Genomic DNA, 18794 nt, shown 5'->3' with positions numbered 1-18794 from the left:
GCAACTGTCACAATTCCATCAGTTTTAAGTTTACAGCAATATTCAAACCAGCAACATGTTTCGATCCCTGTGCTCTGCAGAATGGTTTTACTCTTCCCCTCATTAGGCTCTTTCATCTTACAGTTCTGGTGCCCACCTCCACGCTAGGCCAAATGGAAAACTATTCTGCTTTGCAAAGCTAAGAACAAAAGCCAAACTAAACACCTTCTTATAAGGGAACTACTTCATGCTGAAGACATAGCGATCACTAGACAGAGCTCAGCTCCAGAAGCTTTGCATGAAGCCTCCTCTAGTTTGCAGCAAGTATAGACTTGTGGCATGCATCTAAAGGTTGGATTTGCTCATGGAGCATGGTTCACTGACTCAGTAAGTTTCAATAAATTGCTTATTTTTAATTGGAAATGCTGTATCAGCTGGCTACATCTTTCCCTGAAGGAAATTCACAAGTTGCCTCTATCAATCCAGAACTGTGTAAAGCAGCAGGTATTAACATGCAGACTCAATAAATCTTTCAATGAAGATGAAAACCTCAAGTAACAAATTTAAGCCCACTGAGAAAATGGCAACAGAAAAATATTCAGGCTGCAAAAGATAAAGAAACCCGTGTGTCAGTTCTAAGATGGCATCCAATGGACTACTGAGGGGGAGAATGATAAATAAAGCAAATGGGTCAATTATTATTCCAACACAGAAGATGGCCTCCTTCCTCTCTGCAACAGTGCTGCATCAAGGGAGAAGAGCAAAGCAGAACCACCCATGGGTGAAACGTACCCAGAGCACACTTTCTCCCCGTATTATAAGGTTCTCACCAATGATGTTTCTTCTGAAACATTTGCACATTTCGTACCACTATGTATTACAGATGCCTTAGTGGAAACCCAGCACAGGAAAAGCAGCGTGCTTTTCACAAGAGTCATTTCACACTCTTCTATGATCAGCAGCATCTTTTCAAAGACAGAAGTTAAGACTGAGACTGCTGTGAGAATTTTCCCAACGCTATCCTGCATTATTCTTTCACTTCTAAAACCTTACTGTTAACACCACCGGCTTTTACTACAAAGCAGGGAAAAACGTCTGAACCAGCAATAAGAAAATGTGGTTTGCTGGTTTGCTCTCAAACTTCCAAAGAGTCCATTTCAAAAACATTTACAAGAATGAGATATTCACTGAATCACTTGCCTTAAGTCTGAATAACAAATGTGGTTTTCATGTAAACGGTGCTGTCACCAAAACAATGATGACCATCACACATCTGCCAGCATTTGTCACAAAACTGAATAAAACTGACTGAGTGTCCTTAGAAAGAGCTGTGATAACTGATGGTTTGATAACCTAAGCAAATGAGTTATCTGCATTGCAAATCCATTTTCACAAAAGTGACCTGGTCAATCCCCATATGGAGAGCAGAAGCAGTATCAGCCTTTAAATTCACTTCTTCCATCTGATGAACAAAGTAGTGAAGTCACCCACACTAGGTGGAGCCACTTACCTCTTCCAGGCACAAAAATTGCCAGAAAATTGTCTCTGAAATGGACATAATGAGGGTGGGGAGATAAAAGAATGGTCACAAATGAAAACAAGTGCTTATGACAAATGGCTTACCTAGTTGGACAAGATACTGAATAGTTAAAAGTATCATATTCTCCACACTCAACAGCTGATTGCTTGTCACACCCAAGAGATCCAAATCCTTGTTTTCCAGCTGTGGAATCTTGTAGCAGTTCACCAGCAAGGGACTCACAACAATATCACCAACATTTCCATAGAAATAAGGTAAAGTGCCATAACCTTTGACAAAAGAAGTAAAGCCCCACCCCAGAAATTCACATTAAAGCATGAACAACGTATACATTACCAAACTTATCCTCAATGCTGTCTTGCAAAATATACTGTACCAGTGACTGTTCTTGGCATTATAATTGCTTACAGAATAAATGAGATAGGCCAATGATACTTTGCTGTATTTTACAAGTGATCACACAGATTTGCAAAAACTAACTGCATGCTAGCAGCATAATAATTATTGTTATCTACATACAAACGAGACTATTATCTTTTGGGGTCTTACCCTGACGTTTAAATACAGATTCTCCATAATACAGTGTACAAAAAAGCAAAATCAACGGAAGCAAATGTACATTGATCTTAACATTATAAAAGCAGCATAAGTCACATTAGCATTGATTCAGCCACTATGGTATTGCTGTGATTGATTTAATTTTTTTTTGCCACATTTCCATTCTGTTTTCATAAACAGGTTAAACAAACATCAACAACTAAACATGCTGTTCTGTAAGGTAAAGCACATGAGCACAGGCTAACTCCTCTTTTCCTCTAGCATGTTTTCATTTTAAAAATAAAAACCAAAACATTCCACACAGATTTTACCAAACCCATCCGTTTGGGTACATCTGGTTCTGTACTATTAATAGGACACTGTTTCTTAGGGCCACTAACATTTAGCCTAACTAAGGACTTCACTGGCAACTCTCCAAGAGCCTGAGGGCTGCATTCAATTTGCACTTAAGCTGATGACTGTATGACTGTAGGCACCCTCATCTTTAATCAGGAATTGTTTCTCTGAAAACCATTAGAGCACCATCCTGGATCTTTAGAACAGGATTCAAGAAAACAACGCTAAGCAAAACAAACCAGAAGCAGCGTAACCCCCTCCTTGATGGTTTTACTAGGATTATCTGTGCAAGTGGGGACTTGGAGAACTTCATTTCTTCAGGAATGATAAATTATTCCATGGATTGTATTCATACGCATGTTCTGTTAACACTGAAGCTACTTTATACAACCATTTGTATGATGCTCGACTGAGAAGAAATTTAAAGAGCCAAAAGCATTTTGGCACTGCTAGCCAACCCACCTTTGTTATACAGTATGCCCAAGTAGCTCAGCTTGAAAGGGATACTTGCATCATAAGTCACACTTTTAAAGTAAAAGCCATGTGTTTCTAAGGGTTAATAATGTACTTGATACAGCTAATGGATTTTAAAAGCCTGATCTGTTATCTCAGTTGTTTACAAGAAGCATGTATGACAAGAGACAAAAAGTTAGTATGATTCACTTCTGATTAGTCAGTTCAAATAAATTTTCTGGTTCCCATGCACAATCTCTGCCCTGGGCTTCAGGATCTGGACTATAAATGCTGCAGGAAATATTTGCTTGTTTTGTAAGTTGTTTACCCTGGAAAGCTATTTTCATTCCATGGAAAGATTTCTATTCTTGGATTTTACAAAAATCTTATTTGTACGAAACTTTGACTTGGCCACAGTTGTGACCCGTTTGCAAATCAGGTTCTCCCGAAATCGCTTAACTTCCAATCTCAAGTTGTTGAGCAACTAAAGCAAACTATCCATGACAAACTGACTTTGTGTTGTACCGAATGCCAGAACCAACAAAAAGAAATCAAAAAACTCTTTCTCCCAGGGAGAGTATGCATTTATTCAAAACACAGCATTTGATTCCCCAGTGTAAGACTTACCTATCAGAATCACTGGTCTGACTCCTGAGTTATTCAGCAGGTTTTCAGGGACTATTACAGTCTCCCCTGCTGGGATGGGTTGAGGCTGTAAAATTCCAGTTAACATGGACTGAGGAACTGGGACTGACAAAAGAGGCTCTGTAAAATAAAGAAAAGAGAAGCTTCCATTACTAAAAGGCTCATACTGTGATTTGGCCGTATGAACAAATAAAAAAAATTACTGCAGATCAGTAACTGTAATAAAATTCAAAGGTCTCTGCATTTCCTGCTATAGTTTTAAGTAATTTAAATTAGAAGCCTATATTCTCCTGTAGCCCCACCCCTAAAATAAAACTTCTTCTGACCACTGTATTGTTGGTGGGATTGAGAGAGGAAAACACAGGTTTGAATATGAATCTTCAAACAAAGCCAAATACTAAGCCCAAAGGCCACCTCCCAATAAAAGGGAAGAGACTGCTTTGACTTCTGACATAGAATATATGTAGATAAGGAAAAAAAAAACCACAGGCCTAAATCTCAAAGTTGTCCTTAGACAGTTGCTACAAAGATAAAAATTAGGCTTTAAAGAGCAAAATCAGCTTTCACATGGAAAAAAAGAGGGGGAAAAAAAAAAGGCAACAAAGCGCAAGAATTCTGTAATCTGTCATCAGGTTTCACCATGAGGTCTGCTTCAGAAGTTTCTCAGGCTTCAGCTGGTGGTTTGTAACAGATTTTTCAAACAATGCCATCAACAGAAAAGCATCATAGGCAGCATAAAAGAATGCATGCATGCATGTGTTTTAGCAATGGAACTGTTTATCCAATAGAAAGAAAAACACTATGAAAGACTCTCATGGAAAATGGAGTACGCAGCAGAGGCAATGGATTTGAGGAGACAAACTCAACAAAGGGAAGAGATTGCCTTATATTGCATATGTTCAACAGGTCTCTGAAGCTAGAAATCTACAGAAGCTGTGATTGATTTGAGCTGCTCAAGTAGGCAGGCTTGCACTACCATGTAACCCTTCTTTCCATGACGAATATATCTGAAAATCAATTCCAAAATATCCCAAAATCAAGCCCTCCAAAGTGGAGTTAAAAAATATATTATGCATGTTGACAAATGGGTTTTTTCTTCCCTGTATATTTATTCTTCCACTCTATACAGACAGGGGTAAGTAACTGCTTACTCCCCTTTACAAAGTATTCTGAATTCCACAACTGAAAGGTGCTTAAATAGTGAACAGTTTTGTTGATAGCTATGTATAAAGAGGTACCTCCATGGATACTGATGAGTATTCACACATACATTTAATCCTGTTTCATATTATGACATTGCTTATCCCTCTTATAGCTTTTCTATGCACAACAGAGATTTGGCTTCAAAAACTTTACACTTTAAACTGAAGATGACCTAGTGGACATTAGTGTCCTTTGTTAGGCCACAATTACACAAAGCCTTTTTCCTGTGCAGGAACTGAAGGTACTGTTTCTGCAACACGCCACACCAGACTGAGACACAACATTCACAGTGAAGGCTACTGGAAATCCTTCAAACATATCCATACGCCTGCACAATTTTAGAAGAACTGAGTTACATTTGGGGGACTTGGATAGCTTTGGATCCTTACTAATATTACTCTCCTCCTCCTTTCCTCTCTCTCCCCCAATAACTTTACTTTCCCCTTGTCCCATCTTACATTACAGCAACAAAGACCAAGCTATCATGTGGTTTTCTGGGGTATCTGAAAAACTCTCCATGGTGCCCTTAACTACTTCAACAAGCTTAGTTATGTTTTCTGTGCAACACTTGAGAGAAGCAGCACAAAGCTGCTGCTGTCTGGCTGAGTACAGCTTTTTACAAATGAAATCTGCACGATTCACGTTTTACCTGTTCTTGCTGAAGGCCGAACTGTAGGAACAGGTACCACCAAACCAGGTGGAGGGACTGGGGATCCAGGAGACCACCCCCGGTGACGTTTCTTTGGTGGTCCAGAACTGGACATTGATGCTAAGAAAAAAAGAAGAAACTAATTCTAAACCACATCCTCCCAAATCAACAGATTCCAGCCCACATTTGCATTTCACATTGGCGCTGAGCTGGCATCATGCCACAGAGTGTCAGAGATTTACACTCAGATTTCCACAAAGCTACACTATGATGTGAAAAATGTCATTACCTGTGTTAAAAAGTATAGCATTATCACTAATGGTCATGCAAAAACTAAATGGGGATCTGCAAAGACTGGATTGCAGAAACAGCAGTGATGGGAAGAAGAACAAAATAACAAGTTTCAGGCTCAAGTGTCAGTGTAGTTTAAAATAAAAGAACAGAGAGGTTTTCTTTACCTTGGTCTCCAGCTGCACAGCCAGGGCTTGGAGATGTTGAGTGAGGCATTGGCCGAGAGACCGCAGAACTCAATACACTATTTCTTCCTCCATTAGTGTTTCCATTAGCAACATCAGTGGCACACAGTGAAACAGGACCTGAGTAGAATAAAATATAGAGTGTATGGCTTGAGACGATCTTGAAAACAAACAAACACACAGACACAAAAGAACAGGGCACGATGCGTGAATGAAAGAAGCATACTCCAGGGAAAGCATGAAGTGTATTTGGCAGAGAATCACCTGGGCACAGGTTGCAAAATCCTAACCTTGAAATGGGGTCTCCAGATTTCAGAGTGGGGAGGCTAAGTGAAAGAAAACAATCCCCAACAAACCCCATTAAAATAACATAGAAAATTACACACACACACGAAATATTGAGAAGTTTGCGACACACGTTTTTTTAGACACTGAAAATGTAAAAAAATGCACATAACTAATTCAGTTTGTAAAGATTTCTAAGCTTCTCTGGTGCATCTATATGTTTTTCTGCCAGCCATTCATGTGCTGTACACATTCACTACAGGACTCTTATCTAAAGCTTTCACAAGGGAGATGGGATAGAGAAGACAGCACAGTTTGCTGTAAAGTATATATGCTCTAAGCACTACTGAGGCAAACCATGCTGAATTTTGCTACCTCTGACTTAGACAATCCTCCAGTCACAGCAAGTCCCTGGCAGGACCCACTATATCCAGGTCACAAAATGAAATTACAACAATGGAGGATCACAAGAAGTTCTCCTCACTTCTGAGCTCCTTCTTATTCCTTGTCAGAGCCTAGTTTTTGCAGGAAAATAAAAAAATGGCATAAGTTGCACAGAGCAGACATGGAGCCCAGTGGGGAACTACAGCTCCTTGCCGTATCCACCAGCTCCACAAGGATTTTGGTCCCAGGAAAATATTCCAGGAGCAACAGCAGGAGATGGTCCAGCAGCTTGCTAATGTCAGCTGCAACAAAAGGAGTTTGAGATGTGGTATTTGGCTTAAAACAATATACCATGGAACTCTCCAGCCATGGTTATGCAAATAAATTCAGGCACAAGATTCTCAGGTTGCCAAATAGCAACATTTGAATAAGCACACTTGCCCATTGTAAGCTTCCCATTTGTACTCTGAAGCAACTATTTGGTGTGGACAGATATGGCAGACACGGGTTCTACTTTAATAAACATGCAAAAGAGAAATAAATAATTAAAACAGCACAGGTATTAAAACTCCTTTAAATGAGACTAAATTCCATTAAATGTATCTGGAGAAACTACACCTGTTACAAATTCAGAACAACACACAGCTCTCAATTACTGAGACAAAAATCAGTGCCATATGAAGAGGTGACTTTTATGCTCTCTTAGATATCTTAGGAAGTGCAAAGAGGAACATGACATCCATTTTTACCACAATGTCCAATCAGAAAGCCAAGGTGTTGCTTGGTTTGGGGACAGTAATGGCCATGCAAAATTTCTATGCAGATGACTGCATGAACATGACAGTTTTGGGGAAGGCTAGCGTCATGAATGTTTCCCTTTTTCCATCAAACAAGGCACATCTTGGCTGTTAAGATGATAATTCACTTGGCTTTCAGCTATCCTGGAAAGCAAAGCTGTACCTGCAGCAAACGCCTTTCCTACAAGCTGTACCGATAGAGCCAGAGGTTTCACAATGTTCTTGTTCCGAGATGGGTCTTGAGTTCCACTTAAGTTAACAGCAGAAGAAGATTTTGCTGGACTGAATACTGAAGAATCTGAGAAAACAAGTTGTTTAATTAAGTAATGATTAAGAATTATATACATATGTATGTGTATATATAATTTGTACTATATACATGTGAACAGTCATACCTATTTGTCTAAACTCATCTCTGCGTATAATGCAAACAATTTTTTTACACTCCTAAGAAATCATCATGTATTGGTATCTTTTAGGAGTTGTAACAAACATTTAACTGGGCATTTCTATAGAATCTCATAATCTACTGATTGATCTCTTGTGCTGTATTTTGTATTCACATACACCAAAACCATATTTTAACTGTAGAAACGGCCATCTCATTGCTCCTCAAAATCCCCCTGTGGGACAGGCAAGTAAACACAGTTATCCCATGTTACAGATGGGAAAGCAAAGGCAAAGAGCTTAAGAGACTTGCCCCTGGCAACCACAGGGCACAAGCACTGCAATAAGTTGCCTAAAAAGGTTCTGGAATTCTCTTAACACTCCATCACCTGAGATTTTCAAGAACAAGTTATTGAACCTCTGTCAGATAGAGCTATGCCTGACTTATGGCAGAAAAATATATCAAATACATAATCTCCTTACAGCACTGCTGTCTATAAGGCTATGAAAAGTGTATGTCCGTTTATAAGTCTGGGTAAGAAATGTAGAGTATCTGATCCCAAACTTTTTGCATGAATTAACAAACAGCAACTCCTTAGAGCACTTTACTAAGGCTGAAAAATGTAGGCCCTGTTCTATAGATGGATAAACCAAAGAATAAACAAATTCTAATACCTAATTCTAATATTCTAATAACTTCAGGCATTTAATATCTGCAATTTACTTCAAGAAAAAATTGACATATGCATGCTGATACACTGATAAATTCTTATAACCAAGGTGAAAGAATATTGACTCAGCATTTGTTCAGAAAGTAGCTTGCAACAAGTAGGCAAAGTAGGCGAAGTTCCCTTACAGATATCCAGGTAAAACAGCCAGGGAAAGAAAATGGAAGGCAAAGACCAGCTTGATCTGCCAAATATATTCACCCTGAGGCCACAAAGCATCGGTGAAAGAGGGTGGGGAGCACAGTCTGCTTTGCTAGATGGAGTAACGGGGATATAGAATTGAACACAGAAGGCTCTGCTGCTGTTGCTCCACCAGGAAACCTCATCCACATTCACAGGGAATATGTTGAATGGCCAACACCACAGACCACCAGCTTGAGAAGAAAATGCTGGTCTCTCATTAAATATGAAGTAGCAAATACATTGTGTTAAAACTTTCCTCAAAGTAAGCTGTCCAGAAGCTTTTTGTTTCTTTTGGGTTTGTGTGTGTGTGGTTTTTTGGTTTTGGTTTGGCTTTGCTTCTCTATAGTTCTAATATATTTTCTTGAAATTTTATGTATGAAGGCTGATGTGGCTGGTGTATGTTTAAACATCACACCAGCACCTAAGCAAAACTCATAGTGCTACCAGTTATTACAACTGTTCATCTTTCTATTGTAAAACCCCATTTCTAGTTGCTTAACACCCTTTAAACACAAGAATTGAAGTTTTAGCTCTTGTCTGCCTAAGACTGAACTTTTGAAGTTTCAGCCATTTTCGCATTGCCAGCTGCCTCTCCTCTGCCACAGAACTGCCTCTTCCCACCTCGTTTTGAAAGGGGACCTGACACCTGACTGCAACGTCATGGCCACACCGTACTGTCAGCTTCAACTATGGTATTTCAAAACTCTCTTTTGCTCCAACATCTATAATAAAACTACCATTTCAGTGCAATACCTGTGTGTGTCCATAACTATCTATCTACAGGTGTCGTCTAGAATTTGGAGACTGAACTGCTCACTTACAAGGCAGAAAACAGAAATATTTACACAACTTTGATTAAGGGAGTGGAGCACCTCCCTTATGAAGAAAGGCTGAGGGAGCTGGGGCTCTTTAGTTTGGAGAAGAGGAGACTAAGGGGGGACCTCATTAATGTTTATAAATATATAAAGGGTGAGTGCCATGAGGATGGAGCCAGGCTCTTCTCGGTGGCAAACAATGATAGGACAAGGGGTAATGGGGTCAAGCTGGAACACAAGAGGTTCCGCTTAAATTTGAGAAAAAACTTCTCAGTGAGGGTGACAGAGCACTGGAACAGGCTGCCCAGGGGGGTTGTGGAGTCTCCTTCTCTGGAGACATTCAAAACCTGCCTGGACATGTTCCTGTGCGACCTCACCTAGGCGTTCCTGCTCCAGCAGGGGGATTGGACTAGATGATCTTTTGAGGTCGCTTCCAATCCCAAACATACTGTGATACTGTGAACTTTAAAAGGAAAAATTTAGTACGAGTGGACAAATTGAAAACAATTTCAGAAAGCAACTTGCTAATAAGCACTCCCATTTTAAAGCAACTGAGAATCCAACTCAAAGCACAGCTATGCAGAGCTTAGGAGAGAAAAAGTCAGACTCCATCATGGGCAACACATGTCAGAATTCACACCACCAAAAAGAGGTGCCCTCCCCACTTCTCCTGGTCACCAGGGATTCATATGTATGCATGTGGCATTATCTTCACTGAAAGATAATCGTAGAAGGAGATGAAAAGGTTTTGACAACTGTGACCTACGAGTACAAACAGTGACACACAGAAACACCAAGCAGACTGAAAATCGCACTGAGTGATAAGGAGCAAGCAGTGTATAAAAGGTGTATCTATTAACTTGGAAGGTACAATAGAAGACAAAGCTGTGTAAATATTGGATCACTTGTGTTTTCAAATAAATAGGTTCTCATGCATCTGCACGGTTCTCATGCCAGGATCTGGAAGTCAATGGAACATGCAATGAAATGCAGATGTTTAAACAGAACTCCCATTTCATTTTCAGCAAAGCCTAAAGCACACAGCTTTCCCAGAAACAGTGATGACCACCTGGGGAAAGTGCTTCTGAACATGCTGATCAGTGATTACAATTTCAAAAGAATGCACATGTTCAGCTTTTATTTGTTATTCCTTTTTAACATACTTCGTACACGGAAGAAGTATCATTACAGTCTTGTTTATCCATCTGCATTTCATACTCCTCCAGAGGAATATATGTTCTGGTACAGACATATCAGCCCACTACAACAACAAACAGAAAGTTTTCTACTGTGTTTCATTTTTCAAGAAATAGCACAAACAGACACAAAAGCATATAACAGCATAGATGAAGCTGCAATAAAGCAATGAGGAAAAAAGCTCAAAGAAAAGCATCTTGGCTATTAGAAATCAATAAACAAATAAATGAAATTGAGGTGCTGCTTCTTTGTCAGCCTATGTCCATTTGATTATCATAGTTTCTCCTTGTTTCAGTATGTTGTTAACAGCTTTCTGTAACGGTTGTGAGATGCATGCTAGCTCATACAACATAAAACCACTGTATGTATATCGGGAAACTGCTATCCTAAGTATACCCTTGTGTGAAATAATATTTAAATAAATAAATAAGCAAGCAAATAAATAAAAGCTGTCCCCCTGACCCCAAAAGGAGATTATTTTCCTTTTCAAGACAAACAAGCTGGTCTATATACTAAGTAAACATCTCCCTATAAATGTGTAATTTGAGTTTTCTGAGATCCACAAAAATTAAATGAAACACACACAGTGAGACACAGAATCAAATAAATGAATCAAAAGATCTTTTAGTGCTTTTTGATTGCCTATTCTTATGAGGACTATGCTAACCTTCAGCCTCACCTGGGTCTTTATCTTTCACAAAGCAAATTTTAAAAGGCATCCTCCCCGCTGTAATCTACACACAGCTTGAGGTAAATACGCCGCTGTTTAACGCATCCCTGAACCAACAATATCTGAGGCAACTTACCACCCCCAATGGTTATCTTTACAGCACCTTCAGCTCCTACCTGTCTGAGTGAACCCTGATTTGTATCCATTAGCTGATCCACCCTCTGGGGTCGTGGACGGTGACACCGCAGCGTTTGGTTTAGCAGAGAGGCTAGCAGCAGATGATTGCCTGCTTCTACATTCTGCAAACGAAGCAGCTACAGTACATATTAACGCGGCCGGCCATCCAGGAGGAAAGTTTCAGAAACATGGTGGCGAAAGGTGACAAAAATGTTAAAAGCATACATACGGGACGTACAACAAACAGCGGCAAATGGCAGCATTCAACAAAAATACAACTCTCGCAGTTTAGTCAACTTTGTCTTCTAATTAAGAAAACCTCCCTGGGGGCCACTCGGAGAGCCAGGCAAATACAGGCCAGATGCTGCAAAATGGCAAGAGCCCTCAGTTTGTAGCTTCCAAGAGATCTGAAGGTATATCCAATGATATATCCTCAGGAAACACTTCTGTGGCACAACCTTTATACAAACCGTCATCTGTTGCCCGTTAGAAGGAGAAATTGTGCTGAAACCCAGATTCTTAGTATGCCTTCACAAAACCTTCAGGGAGAGCTCAGCGCTGTGAGTGTCTGTCTGGATGAAAACTAAGTTGAGGGAGAAGAAAGTCACCTTAAAAGTCACACTTTAATCCATTTTTAAAACTGAGATCTAATCAGGTTTTGTTTGAAGAGAATAAGATGCTTAAAAGCACTTACTTTCTTCTAATTAGACCTTTATTGTAAGTAAGGGTTAAAGAGTAACTAGAAGGATGCTAGCAATATGGGAATAGTACCTGTCAAAATAATGCCCATGAGGGTGATGCTTGGTCGATTTTCTAAACTTTCATGGGTGCTCAAAACACTTGCAATCAGCATATAACCAAAAGTGACCCCAGTATTTGCCTCTTCTGCATGTGCATTAGTCCTGACTGCATTTGCCAGGGCAGACACCAACCCCAACTGCATGAGCATCAGGGAGGGGTTTCAGAAAAAGGATTCTAAAAGTAAAATAAGGTTTTGTTTTTCTGTAATTAGAACTTCACTACCAAATTACAGCTTTCTGTAGTTTTTGTGAAAAATGCTGCTGAAAACCACATCCACTATAAAGCAGTAGTTAATTATACTTGTAACTGAGAAAAGCAAATGAAGCCAGGATCCCTTTGAACCACTATCTGATACAATACTATAATCACTCATAGAGCTCGGTGATAACCATCTCTTTCTGGTGTCATGCTGCTATTCACATGAGGATGTGACTCTTCAGATATGTGTCAGTCCTCCTGCAGAGCTGAGCTCCGCTCCGCTCCGCTCCGCTCCTCTCCTCTCCGCTCCTCTCCTCTCCTCTCCTCTCCTCTCCTCTCCTCTCCTCTCCTCTCCTCTCCTCTCCCACCAGATCGAACTCTTGTCTTTACCAAGGGACACCACAGCTGAGGAGGACAGGCAATCTGCATCTACACCAGCTTAGCAGACAATGAGTAGGCAAACCATTGTCTCCTTGAGTCTCTACATGGCTCTAGCTCCAAAAACCTGCATCCTCTTGGACGGCTACCTTGCCTTGGGGTCACAAATATAATCTCTTCAGCACATAACAATATTACCCTGGTAGAGGGTAAGCCCAAGTGTAATGGCAAGAGTATGATTTTTCCTCTTGTCCTGAGATCAGGGACCTGAGATATCTTAATCTTAGGCTGTGCTAGCTATCCTCAGGCATGAGACCGATTGAGTTACACCTGCTAAGACAAATATCAGTGGAAAGCCAGAGTCCTGGCTTTGAGTCATCTGGCTTCAGGAACAGGGAAGAATCAGCAGACTGAGCAACCTTGTTTCTTCTACCACAATGGCTGCACATCCTAAGAAGGGCAGATTTAAGGCTCCCACTGAAAATATGGGGAGATGGAGGGAGACCATTTACGATTGCACGGTTACTGTTAAGACTTAAATAAACCTCTCTGGCAAAATCCAGACTTCAGTGAAATCAGTGGGAATTTTTCCTTCAAGCAGTAATGGAAGTAATCTTTTACAGCTCCTTTTGAATTTTGAAGGCATACAGTTTCAACAGCAACTGTCGATTTTTCACTCCACATCACACTAACATAATAAAAAACCCCTAAGTGAATGGGCACCTTTATTACCTTTCCAGCAAATAAGGGGTCCCTTTGACAGTACACCTTGGGAGCTTCTTACTAGGTAGTACTTTAAGTGCTTCTGCTTCTTTGGCTGAGTGGTTAACTTCAGGTTGATATGATTGGAAAACTCTGTGAAGTACCGAAATCCTCTTTCTCCACAGCCTATACAATTCCCAGAAAATCCTGGAAGAATGAAGCAGAAGATGTACATCCAGATTAAATGACTTGTACTATCTGGTAGGAATAAGGCCATTTTAACCCACCTGCACATCCAGTTCAGAGCAACCAGAGGCCTCCAGCCAGACACATTCTGCAGATGCCTTGCACAGCACATTTGTGCCACGAATCAGACCAACACAGGCAGATTTTAGTCTTAGCTTTTCTGCAACTTTTCCCTCTTTCTAGGTCATACTAACTTATGCCAAAATCCTACCACAAATTTTCCACTCTATACAGTGCAGAGAGGAAATACTACTTGACAGGGATGCCAGGCTAGGACATTTCCATGAGGAACAAAAAAAAAAAAGCCATTTTTTATATATTAAAACACATAGATCACAATCTGCATGCATCTCTCTCTCTCCAAATGGTGGCTGATCCGTGGTAGCCACCACAACTTCATGCGACTCAAATTAACCTTAATATCTAATAAATTTTCTCAGATACCCCTTATACAAAGCAATTTTCAGGTAAGCTGGACTTTATGGCTTATTAAAGCCTTAAAAGCCATCATGTGATGTCAAGATTTTAATGGCAAAATTTAGGAGTGCTTCAGGATGTTTTTAAAAACCTACAACCCCTCATGAAAGCAACAGATTCAGGAGCAAAGGCAGAAGATTGCTTTTCTGCAATGTTTCCAACATGGTTTCATAGAAGGGGGCGAAATTTTGAACTGGGGTCTGGAGAACAGGGTCTTGATTTCCAGTGCCATCCACAACTATGTTAATGGGCATGCTGCATGTAGATGGCACTGGTCTAACATCTCCCAGAACAAAGTACAGGGCACGTTCTGAAATGGGCCTGCCTTAAAATCCTTTTTGTTTGAATAAATTCTCAATTACCTAATGCCGAACAATTAAACTCCTCTGGTTCATTTGCCACTCCACTTATCTCTGAATCACTTTCAACCTTTAATAAAGTAATATTTTATATTCTTACTGGAAGATCAGCAATGATTTCTAATAGTGCTGGGCAGATTAATACCTAGTAGAAATGCTTTATTTTGTTGGGGGGTGGGGTGGGGAGTGTGTCTGGTTTTAGGGTTTTTGTGGTTTTCTGTTTGGTTGGTTTTGTTTTTTTTTTTTTCCATTTACTAATCAGTTAAACAATTGTAACAGAACTAATTTTTCATCCTCACTGCTATCATTATTTTCCACAATGCCAAGCATTTTGGAGAACAGTGGTGCCTACATTCACCCACCAGCCAAGTATGCAGTTTTATGAAAAAGATATTCAGCCTTTTAGCAAAACGCATGTTCCATTAAACTATTATTAATTAGGCCATTGTCCTTAGCTTTACTGTGCCTCATTAACTATCTTTTACCATCATGTTGCTGAGGATGCCAAGAAGTAGATTTCTTCATCCTGTTTCTCTTGGGACTGAATCAGTCCTTCTCTTCTCTCTTGGAACCCAGGGGAATTATTGGTGTATCTCCATAGCTGTCCGAAACAGCCACTGGGGTCTCACATAGCAATCAAGTCAACTCTTTGTTCACAGGTACCAGTTACACAGGCCCAGAGGCATTTAAATATGTAACATCAGCAATGCCAGAGCAGAGATGTGAGTCACTGGCCTCATTCTCAAACGATACCAGAGAAAATAAGCAGAGAAAAGCTGAAGGGGTGGGGAAGAAGACTTAGAACAAACAGAAGTAGTAGCACATTAAATCAGACTAAACAACACCTGCCTGTCTATCAGAACATTCCTACTGATCAACTCTTGACCCTTTCCCCTGCTTGGTGGGGTCGAAGCTCCTCAGAGTACGGCAGACACACCAGAGTACCCCCTGATCTCGCATCCCCAACCACACCCAGGAAGGGCACATCCCACACAGCTCCCGTCCGCCTCAGGACAGCGGGATTTCAGCCTCAGGTCCAAAGATTTACAGTGCGCAATAGCATGTTAAATGGATCAGAGGGAGAAACAACATTAAAGCACGTTAAGCGCAAAACTGAGGTGTTTTCAATAGTCATCCAAGATACTGCCAGTCTGGACCAGAATTTGAGCAGCATGCTTAAATCAGGGTATTTATGCTTTAGTGTAATTTTTTCCTCTGTTGAAAGGTTTTTCTGAATATATTCTAGGCAGCACAATGACTGGAGGGAGAAATGAGAGAATAAATTCAAAACAGGCTAAAGGGGCCAAAATACATTAAATCAGTTTTACTAGCCTGTTAAAATGTTTACCAGTTGTGAGCCAGGCAGGAAATCTAGGTTCACGTACACCTGTCTTCAATCACCAAGAAGCATTCCTGTATTAAAATTTTAAAGCTCATAAATGTAACTCATTATAACACAAATGTTTGGTTTAGGTTTGGTTGGTTGTTGTATTCCACCTCCCCCATGTATAAGATTTTGAGAAGCAAACTGCGCTCAGAGCTCCTATTGAGAACAATGATCCTGGTGGAGCCAATGCAGAATTTGTCCCTTAATCCACAGAAAAATACACAGCTCATCTTCAACAGCTGCATGAGCTTGCTTTTTCTTAAATGAAAATGCTGGCAGCATCAGCAGAGATAAACAGTATGTGAATAGTTCCCATTTAGAATGGCAGGGCTGCAACTGACTTCTGCCCACACAGAAACCACCAGGCTTCGATTGTGGTTAATTGTGAAATGAGGGACTTGTTTTAAAATAGGCTTTTAAGGCAGGTTCAGCTACAGATTTAATTTAATAAAAACAAGCCTGCCCTCAACATATTTCCAATAGAAGGTCATTAGCTGAAATGACTTTAGATTATTTTGAACTGACCTTTCTCTCTGAATTATTAAGGCACAAGAAAAAAAACACCTCTTACCTAAAAGTGCATTTTTTCCGTGATCATCTGGCAAAAACCGCTTGTCAACAGCGCAGACCAGAATGTGTTCAGGAAGGTTTGGAGATTTGGCTCCTACTAACAGGAAGCCTGCTGGAATATCAATTTGCTCCATGCACAGAGATACCAACCGTAAATCCTTGCCTGCTTGACAAAAACCTAAAAAGCAAACCAAAACAAATAATAAATCTTCAAAGTTTTGTTTCATTTTCTTCTTTTTATCAGTTACGAAAGTAAATGGAGCTTCACAACTTGATGCTGTAACTGGAGGTTTTAATATATCCTTTTCAAGAGAAATAGAGGAAATGGAGATAGCATCTCATCAGATGCACTAGCTCAGGGTTTTGGAGACAAGAGATAAACATTATTTTAAAGAGATCCTGAACACATTCAGGCAGAGAAGACATGTGAAGTCTCTAAAGATTAGACATCAAAGGGCTCAGAAACTCAATTTTTCAAAAACATTAAAAAAAAAAGGTTTGTGATTTTACAACTGAAAACAGCTCTTAAAACATGCCAAATAATATTCTTTGCTAAACTTCAGTTTATGGTCTTTTCAAGGGAACCAATTTCATTTTTGTTGTTTTTAACAGGCTGGCACTGGTACATCACCAAGTAATACAAAGGAAGGATAAAAATTGATGACTGTAGTTTAGTACTGACTACCAAAGGAAAAATATCTAACAAATATGTAACTTGCCAATACATTTTAGGAATTTCAGCAAGTAAAAGATTAATTCACTGGTCTTAGAGATGTACACCATGTTTTCTGTAAGTCTGTTGAAGTCTCAACGGACTTCATGACTTCAAGTCTCCAGTTAAGTTTTCTCCCCACTCAAATACACAAGGTTGGTCCTTGTGCTACTGGTCAATGCAAGGCTAAAGCCAGCAGCAGCAACGGCCTAAACTGGGGACTGGAGTGAGGTCCTATTGTCCCACATCCTGCAGCGAGCAGGTGTCAGGCTGTAACACACACAAATCACAGCTGGGCAGCCCAGAGCTGTGGCCGGCCACCACAATGGGGCCCCCAGGAGCTCAGGGCTCGGGGAGCTTGGCAGCCATGGTGGGGTTTTTCAAAAGGTTGGATGGGACAGCTTAGAGCAATTATGGGACCTCTCGAGGTCTGGTTGGTCTAATCTTTTGCTCAAACCAAAGCTAATGTCAAAGTTCAATTCTTTTGACTAAGTAAATCGACAACAACATTTGAAGACTCTTGCATCAGCTTCAACACCGGACTTACAGGGACCAAAATCACCCGTGACTACTTTGTACAGCTCTAACATACCTAGATAGGCTAGAACACCTCTCCTATGAGGACAGGCTGAGAGAGTTGGAGTTGTTCAGGCTGGAGAAGACAAGGCTCTGGGGACACCTTATTGTGGCCTTTTGGAACTTAAAAGAGGCTTATAAGAAAGATGAGACAGAGTTTTTTAGCAGGGCCTGTTACAACAGGAGAGGGGGTGATGGTTTTAAACTAAAGGAGGGGAGATTCAGGCTAGACATGAGGAAGGAACTTTTTACAGTGAGGGTAGTGAAACACTGACCCAGGTTGCCCAGAGAGGTGGTAGATGCGCCAGCCCTGGAGACATTCCAGGCCAGGCTGGATGGGGCTCTAAGCAACCTGACATAGTTGAAGATGTCCCTGCTTATTGCAGGGGACTGGACTAGATGCCCTCTGAAGGTCCTTTCCAACCCAAACTATGCTATGATTCTATTTTTATTGAGTAATTTCTACTTTTAAGGAAACAATAGATGTGAGAGAAAGCAAAAGCCATGTGGCTTCCTCCACAGGAGAGGATACGATAACACCAGGCTTCCTCATTTCCCTTAGGCAGAAGTCAATGAAAGCACCATCAAGTTTTATGAAGAACTATACTCTTACATTGTGTTCCCTTCCAATTCTCACTTCTCCAGCTGCAAGCCGAGTGCTACAGTCCAGCCTCATGCCACTCACAGCAACAGCTGGTGGAAACCCTCCCTATTTCAGCATATCAAAAGACATCACATACTTATCCACTGACAGCCTGTCTTTTGCTACACCCATAGAAGTGTCGTTAACATAGAGAACTCATGCATGTATCTGCATGAATCAATAACTCAAAATAAAGAAAATCACAATCACAACAATCAACATTACTGTTAAAAAAATCAAATTAAACATGGAATTACTGTAATATCTATTAAGAACTTCAGCC

The 18794-nt window shown here is 40.4% G+C and overlaps 1 protein-coding gene across 17 annotated transcripts in view; it reads right to left on the bottom strand.

The window, feature by feature from the left end:
* The window catches only part of GREB1L (GREB1 like retinoic acid receptor coactivator), a 143050-nt gene that overhangs the window by 40024 nt on the left and 84232 nt on the right, over positions 1-18794 (bottom strand). For 10 of the 17 annotated variants that reach the window (XM_065053292.1, XM_065053285.1, XM_065053286.1 and 7 more), the window contains 8 exons: positions 16582-16758; positions 13572-13748; positions 11462-11599; positions 7469-7603; positions 5822-5959; positions 5364-5483; positions 3494-3631; positions 1603-1788 (listed from right to left, as the gene is read on the bottom strand). In XM_065053292.1, the coding sequence (XP_064909364.1) occupies positions 1603-1788; positions 3494-3631; positions 5364-5483; positions 5822-5959; positions 7469-7603; positions 11462-11599; positions 13572-13748; positions 16582-16758 (1209 nt within the window). The remainder of the gene's footprint in view (positions 1-1602; positions 1789-3493; positions 3632-5363; positions 5484-5821; positions 5960-7468; positions 7604-11461; positions 11600-13571; positions 13749-16581; positions 16759-18794) is intronic. The other 7 variants (XM_065053298.1, XM_065053296.1, XM_065053295.1 and 4 more) reach the window with 2 other exon arrangements.

The sequence above is a fragment of the Columba livia genome, chromosome 2 (genome assembly GCF_036013475.1).
Source record: "Columba livia isolate bColLiv1 breed racing homer chromosome 2, bColLiv1.pat.W.v2, whole genome shotgun sequence".
NCBI classification, from domain to species: domain Eukaryota; kingdom Metazoa; phylum Chordata; class Aves; order Columbiformes; family Columbidae; genus Columba; species Columba livia.
Note: the sequence above shows the minus strand (reverse complement) of the source record. Positions and strands in the feature narration are given on the sequence as shown.